Source organism: Mastomys coucha, unplaced genomic scaffold (genome assembly GCF_008632895.1).
Source record: "Mastomys coucha isolate ucsf_1 unplaced genomic scaffold, UCSF_Mcou_1 pScaffold5, whole genome shotgun sequence".
NCBI classification, from domain to species: Eukaryota; Metazoa; Chordata; class Mammalia; order Rodentia; family Muridae; genus Mastomys; species Mastomys coucha.
Window position 1 is genome coordinate 20,791,685 of NW_022196911.1, and position 8,635 is coordinate 20,800,319.

Here is an 8,635-nt window from a genome sequence, read left to right on the forward strand (position 1 = left end):
CAGACTTGATCTCTAGTGGCTCGTTTTGACTTGAATTCTCAAAAATCTCTATATAAACTGGCCTTTATATGAACTCCTTTCTGGACGTCACTACTAGGATTGTAATTATGCATCACATGGCCATCAAATATTTATTTTATAGTAAAATAGTAATATATGGAATTAATACATGCTGTTTTATAAATCAAGAATGCATAATTTTTTCATTTTTTATTATTTTTCACCATAGTGTTATCCCATACCATAGGCTCAATTGAAAAATTCTTGAAAGGACAATGACGCTGGTTTTTATTTGTATTCCTCTCTTATAAATTAAAGGACAAAAATGATTTTATAGTTGATATTCAAAAGTATCATGCATCTTAGCATGAGAAAGTGAGAATAGGGTAGCACAGAGAGCATTCCACTGGCCTTACAGATTCCATTTCCTATAGTTCAGAGTCTGCAGGACATGAAGAAAAGTTGCTGCTTTTGCCACTGCTTAAGACTGAGTCTTCTCGCAGGGCCCTCTCCAGACTGGCAGACAGGGAATGTACCAGTTTCTCTCTAAATTCTTGACCAAGAAAGACATAGAGTATTGGGTTGAGACAGCTGTTGAAGGAAGCCAGTGTGCTTGCTGGGTTCAACAATATGTGAATGATGTTTGGTGTCTCCTTATTCCATATATTACCTAAAAGAATAATCAATTGAAAAGGGAACCAACACATAAAGAAAGAGATTGCTACAGCAGTGAGAACACGTAAGGGACGGCTGGAATTCAGAAAACCTTTTCTGCAGATCTTGGCAGCCATGAGTCCATAGCAGATGGCAATGAAGGACATGGGTAAGCTGAAGCCAATAATGAAACTGATGATTCCTGTTGCTGTGCTCACAGTAATTGACACCTTTAATTGCTCCTCAGGATTTGCAACCACGGATTCAAAGTTACATGTACAGTGCACTTCACCTCTTTGATCTCTCACTGTAGTCAAGAAGAGAAAATGTGGCAAGGTAAGCAGGAGAGAAAGAATCCAAGCTCCAACAACCATTTTCCTGGCTAGACTCACAGTTCGGTGGTTTTGAGCCCATACTGGGTGCAGAATACAAGTACAACGATCCATGGCAATGAGAGTGATCAGGAAAACACTTACAAAAAGATTTATGTGTACAATGCTGAGAACAAATTTGCAAAGGAACCAACCAAAAAGCCATTTTCCTTTCATGACCATTGAGATGATGTGTAGTGGTAAAGTAACCATGAAAGAAAAGTCACCCAAAGCCAGGTTCAGATAACAGATGGTGGTCACAGTGTGTGCCATCCGGAACCCAGCCACCCAAATCACAAGCCCATTACCTAGCACACCAACGACAAAGGCTATGGAGAGGACTATCACTGAGAGGATCCATAGAACTCTGGAGGTGGTAGAATCATAAAACACCACTTCTGATCCATTCAGTGGGATGGAGGAGTTGGCTTCCATTTCCTCAGCACCTTAAACATTTCAACAATGACTGTTACACAGATGTGGCTCCAATATATAGCACTCTTACTCAGATTCCACATCACCCTCCATAACACAGTACCTGTTTTATGTGTAATGGATGAAACTTACTTCTCTGCTGAATCTTCCTTATTGAAACTGTAACTACGTACACTATCAGAGAGAATTATTTCTTCTCAGACAGATTATGAAAGGGATCATATGACTCTCTGTTATACCACTGATATTGAATAGGTAATATACAAGGTTGGCAGACCTGAGTTTACCAGGGGTTACATAGAAGTGATTGATGAAATTTTCACTTGATTAAGGCTTTCTATATGTTCTTTGTCCTCAAGGAATAAATTTCAACTATGTGATGCAGTTTATGTTATTTATTTGCATACAAGGAATAAGGGTTGTTGAGTGGTATTGAAGTTTGTTTACTCAAGATTATAGATGATGTCTTTTTCATTCCAGTTGTGATATTCTCACTCTTATGGCATTATTCTATAAGTATCTTTTATGATTCACACAAGCAAACACAATATCTTGAAATTATATACCCTAGCAATTAATCTTATTGCAGTTCTGGATATGGGTATCCCATGATAAATATGTTATTTTCTCCTAGAACTTCTATAAGTGGCTTAACTGCCTTATATGTGGCTATCTTCACCCCATGTCAATATAATCTCCTCCCTATGAGTTTTAACAGCTGAGCTGTTTCTTTATAAGGACACAACCTAGATGTCATTAGTTCATATCCTGGGAGCTTTCATGTACATTTGATTATTATTTTAAATAACCTGCTTCTGAATAGTTACATTTTGACCTACTTTGATTAGGATAATGAAGGAAAAAATTCAAATTAAGCCATAACATGGAATTGTAGGTTAAAAAAAGAGCAATGATCAAGAGAGCTAGAGAAAGTACTCAAGAAACAAGTGAACCAAAGATTTGTGTGGAATACAAAACAAGGTCTTAAATAGAAGGAGTGATGAGAAGGAGAAATCATGAAAACCTAAGGTATTGAAACATTAACTGAAAAGAGGTAGCTAGAATATAAAAGTTTCTATAGCCTGGAGAGATTGTTCACTTGTTAAGTATACTGATTCTCCTTCTAGAGGACCAATGTTCAATACTCATCACAAAATGGTGCTTACATAACAAAACAAATTTTGAGGGGATCTTACATCACCTTCTGACATCCCTTGGGAATAGGCATACATCTGGTATTGACACATGCATACCCAAAAGCACCATACATACAACATTTAAAATATAATAAATAGATGTCTGTAGGGCAGTGGTCTGTTTGGGAAACTTAGGCTGAGTCGAGTAATAGGCCTAGAACCCTGGAGCCCCAGTGGACAGGGGGCAGAAGGATTTTGGCTATAACTCCTGAGACTTTGGCTTGTGTTTCAGTCACAACCACTCACAGTTCCCCCCACAGGAGATGTGTGCTCTACCAGGTACACAATGTTCCAACCTCCCAACATTCTAACTGGACCCTACCCCCAGTCAAATGACCACAGCCAGGCATGGCTCACCCCACAGATAGCCATGCCTCACACAATATAAAGGGCTGCTTGTCCCCTCCCCCCTCTCTTGCTCTTACTTCCTTTCTTCCTCTCTTCCTCTCTTGCGTTCTTCCTCTTTCTCTTGCTCTTTGTCCCTTCTCTTGCTCTTTCCTCTCTTGCTTTCTTGCTTTCTTTCTCTCCTTTTTCTCTCTCTGTCCTTCTCTTCTCCTCTCCTTCCTTTCCTTTCTTTCTCTACATGACTGGCCTATTTTCTCTTTCCTCTAATAAAATATCTCATTTATACATTACCTCCTTTTTTAATGTGCCCCACCACAGGCCTCAGCAGCAGAGAGCCTCAGTCATAGGCAGCAGGAGAGAGGCACACAGACCCCACAGATATCAGAAAAATGTATTATATCACGAATATGTGTGATTCACATACCTGAAATATTTACTGTATGCTTTGCATCAGTGGTTCTGTCTCTTATATTCAAGCAAATGCAAACAAACAAATAAAATGGAACAAAAATGTTTAGCAAATATGAATCCAATATCATAAATGAACTGATTGATACTCAATAATCATTGATCAATCTGTAAGATCTTACTGTCTTTGAATCAAGAATTCATTACATATATATATACATATATATAATTATATATATACATACATATATATGTATGTGTGTATATAAATATATATATACATATATATATATATATATATAAATAAAATTTTCCTGACTGAAGGAAACCATTAAAAATAAATTCTTACTCATTGAGGGATGTATAATCCAGTTGCTGTGCTCTTCAATAAAGCATTTACTATTTCACCATTATAGAAAATGCTCATTCTCATTTAAATGACTTAACCAGTAATTAACTGTTGAACAACCTTGCCCAGGTTCTTACAGAGAGCCATAATATTCAGAAAAATTTTTGAGATAGTTTAATTTACTAAGTTGACTAACAATTTACTGAAAGGGCTCAAGAATGGGCTTCAACATTAAGTATTCTAATTTTGTTTTATCTCTGCTGAACAATGGGCAACCTAGAGCAGAAGCCCCAGGAAGATTATCCTTTTTTTCTTCATTATATGAATTGTGATATATTCAAGACCATCTCTGGGCATTTTGACAAGTTATGATATAACAGTCACAGAATATTTTAGAGAAAATAACAAAACCTTCTTGTGGCTCAGTAAGTGTGGTGGGCTGTGGTGTACACACAGATATTCTCATCTGCCACTTTCAGAAACTGCAATCAAACTTTGAAGCACTTCACAAGCTCTTAGAATTGTTCTCTATGATTCCCCTTGGCATTTGTGTTTTCTTGCCATCGGGATAACTTGCTATATAAAATTATGCTTTTGTTATTTATTTTTATGAGAATACTTCACTGTAAGTCATATGTGTGTGTGTGTATGTGTGTGTGTATGTACACATATATATGTATATCTCTTCCTCCCACTTGAAAGCAACTAAAATAAAATCAAGATTGACAAAAGTTTGGAGTATCATGTGGTTGATTTATGCTAATCATGAATAGCTAATGCATTTTGCCCTGTGACAGTATCAACTCTTGATATCTGCCATGCTCTCTCTGTGGCTTTTATCTTTATGCTTTGTATTTATATCTCTGCCTTTAACTGTTTAATACAATTTATGCTTATTAGAACTTCAATTTGAGGATCTCAATTAACTTTAATTATTACATTAAATTCTCTTCTTTAAAATAGCCCCATTCCTGGTTTGCTCATTGGATAATGATATCTCGTTATCACTGATATCTATAGAGTTGGACCTCAGATTCTTTCCAAAGACTTTGAAGAAGATGTTCAGGATTTTCACTCTCTACATGTATACTTCCCATTTCTAAATATTTTTAACACATGTGGTTTAGTTTTGATGTCACTCTAAATTAGTAGTTTCCTGATTGCTTGTTTATGTTTGGTTTCCTATATCTCATATTTGGGATGATTTATTTTTTCTGAACCTGTTGGAATCAGACCAATTATTCCAGGAGAAAAGACTTAGAGGTCTTGAGGAAGAAAGCTAAAGGGTTTAAAAAGTACGTGTGAGAGACATTTTCCTGGGGATGAACAGAATTTTGTGACACTATAATCAACATTATAGAGCTAAAGAAGATGATGAAATTAGCTACAGAAAGCTTTAGATGTAACTTACTTGGTAGATACAGTGCTGCATATATATATACATATATATATATGTATATATATGCATATGCATATATACAAACATATATATATATGTATATATAGAGAGAGACTGTTTATGTATTTGTTTGTGTGTGTGTGTTTGTGTATGTATACATACACTGTGTACAATGTGCTTGAAGAAAAGAATCAAGAAATTTAGAAATTCTCCACAGCCATTTTGCTGAGTATGATCTGGGTGAGCCATGGTTCTTTTCTAGTACAGCACATGTAGCCATAGGCTGTAAGAACAAAGACATTTCCCAACAATTCAACACCTGTCTGTACCAGGGAAAATACTCTAAGAATAAAATAACCAAAATCCCTTCTCCAGGAATCAATGAGAACAGTTAAATATAGTTGCCAGAAAACCCCTGAGTTAGATATCAGTTTTGATTTTTAAAGAATGTTCTTGCTTCCCTTGCATGAAATTCCCATTATAAAGGCAGGGAGTGCATTCAGTGGTATGCTACACCAGTAAATTTGAAATTGCCATATACACTTATCAATCAAATATTCAGATTTTTCTCATTAAGTCAGGCCAGATGTCTCCAAATTCTTTTTTCCAGATTATTCATTGCATGTCTGGGATATCATCTATAAGGTAAAGATAGGTAACATTAAGAATATCTCATATATATCGCACTATGAGAGAACAGGATGCCATTCCTCAGAATAATAGAAGTTGGTAGCTTCCTAAAGGTTCAAGGCCTTGTGTAGAGACACTTCTACAAACTATTATAAAAACAAAATTAAAATTGATAGGGCCTGGCATCACGAGTGTTTAACCCCAGTGCAATTACTGATGGATCTCTTTGAGCTTGATGCTGCTTTGTCTAAAGAATTAATTCCAGGCCAACCAGCATTACATGGTGAAACATGTTTCAAAACAAACATATATGTAAATGAATAAATAAATAAATAAATAAGCTTATATAATGCCATAAACAAAATAAATAAAATTATAGGAATATATGCCAGGGCATTTATAATTAGTGATTCTATAATAACATGTAAAAATTATTTTAACTTTAATATTTTTTCAAAATAATAAATTACTATTTAAAAATCATATATAATATAAACAGTAATGATATAGAGTGAAAGAAAGATGTTAAACTGTTCTTCTCCCTTTATAAACTTATGCTCCTCTTCTGGTGCAACTCTCTTTCAGTTATGTAATCTTCAAGTTTTTGTCTTATTCACATAAAACACATATCTAAAAGCAAAATTGAATGCCGTATTAAATTTTAATTTAATCACAGACATTTAACTTTTGAAAGTAAAAATTTAGCTCTTGTTTATAGCTCATAAGCAAGAGAGTATGCTGCAAGGATACATTAAGAAAATACAATGTTCTAAACATGGTGACACAGCTTTAATCTAAGCACTCGTGTGGAAGAGCCAGGTTGTTCTTTGTGAGTTTAAGGTCAGCCTGTTCTACAAGGAGAATTCCAGAACAAAGTCACACAACTATACCTCCTCTATAAAAGAAACTAAGAAAGGAAAAGGGAGAGAAGGATGATAGGACAGAGGGGGAGGAGGAAAGGACAGATTCATCATCAGAGGCTGCATGCCTCTGTGATTAAGAGATTTCTGCTTTTATATGGCACCTTGATTTTGTCCTTAGCACCCATATCAGGAAGTTCCCAATCTGCTACACTTGTGTTCCTTGGGAGTTTGAGAGTCCCCAGATTCTGAAGATATGTGCCCTCATATGGTGTATATAAACTCAGGCAAACATAAAAACATATGTGAGAAAACTATAAATACATGTAAAAGTTAATAAAAGAACAGATGGTGACTATTTGAGACTTATAGCATGGAATGTAAAGCAAGTTAAAGGATATGAAATTCAGTAGTACCTGTCTATATTTAAATAGGGGATTTGACATTTGTGCAACTACATGTATTTTCTAATAATTATCATGAAGGACTCATATATATTGTGGCAGACAAATATCTGCCTACATGGGAAGCTTATGGGAAGAGACAAAACAAGAAACCATGTTATCTGTTTCAAATAAGAAATATCTGGAGAGCAATAGTGAGTTGATGAGACAGTTGTATTTATACATAGATGCAATTGTATAGTTTGGTATTCCTTATAACAGAAGAAGAGGATTTCAGGATGAATGGAGGTGGAGGTTCATATTAGTATTTTTCCTCTAACTATGAATTAATAGAATTCTGTAGAGAATTTTATCATGAAAAAGTTTTTAAAAAAATCTATATGTAAATGAGATAATGATTTAGTTGGACATCTTGAGAGAGTAACTTTTACTTTAACCATAGAACAATTTTAGAGAAAAACAAACTGTAAAAATCATGAATACACACACACACACACACACACACACACACACAAATTCTTGCATAGTGTTTGGTTTTTACCTTGGTGATGTTTAATTATTGTCAATTTGAGACTAACTAAGGCCATCTGGAAAGAAATAACTAATTGAGTAGATATCTTTATTAAATTGTCTAGACAAGACTGATGCATTTTCTTTATGGATTTTTAAGGCAAGAAGTCCCAGCCCACTGTTGGTGATATCACCTCATGGCAGGGTGGTATAAGCAAATAGGCTGAAAATACCATGACATGCAGTTAAGTAGTAAGTACACCTAGCAGAGTGCATTTCAAGTGCACTGTCTCTGCTGATTACACAAACACTCCTATTCTACAGAGCATTTTCCTTTTTTATATAAATAAATTCTATATATTACTTCTAACCTCATATCATTGCTACATTCCTTTTATCTTGTATAAACAATCTTGAAAAATGGAGCCTTTCTGATTCTGGTCATCAGAAAACTCATGCATTTAATACCACCATTACTAAAATATAAGAATACATTTCAAATATTTGATAAAACTATTTGAATCAGGATGGCACTACAGATATAATGATGTTAATGGTAACAGCCAATGAGACCTGAGATCTAGAAAAATATTTGTTCCCAAGGATAGAGTGCTTCCAATTGTTTATCCAGTACCAAATAGGTCAATCCTAAAAATACACATGCAAGGGATATTATATAGATTGAGCAGATGGCATTCAGGGATATATATATGTATTTACCAACTCCATCAATATTTCTGCCTCTGTGTTCACATTTCAATCACCCCAATGTCTTTATCTATTTTTCTTTTTGTATGTGTCTCTTGCATACACATGCACATATAAATAAATAAATAAATTTAAAATACCCAATAAGCAGTAAATATTCAGTTTCTGATTTGCACATTCAAATGTGTCTAAGTCACATAAAAGGAAAACCTATCTTGTATAAGAACAGGGTCTTATGATTTTGTGTGTGATATTTGCATATGAGAGATTATGCCTTGCATCAGTTTCAGTTACCTTACCTAAGTACTAGTATAAATAGCTTACAAACAACAGAAAATTCCCCAGTGCTGAAAGTTAGTGCAGGAG

The 8,635-nt window shown here is 34.8% G+C and overlaps 1 protein-coding gene across 1 annotated transcript; it reads right to left on the reverse strand.

Moving 5' to 3' along the window:
* Positions 1-428: 428 nt before the first annotated feature.
* LOC116077525 (formyl peptide receptor-related sequence 3) lies at positions 429-1,460 on the reverse strand. The gene has a single exon (XM_031352114.1). The coding sequence runs from the start codon at positions 1,458-1,460 to the stop codon at positions 429-431; it is 1,032 nt and encodes a 343-aa protein (XP_031207974.1).
* Positions 1,461-8,635: the final 7,175 nt, after the last annotated feature.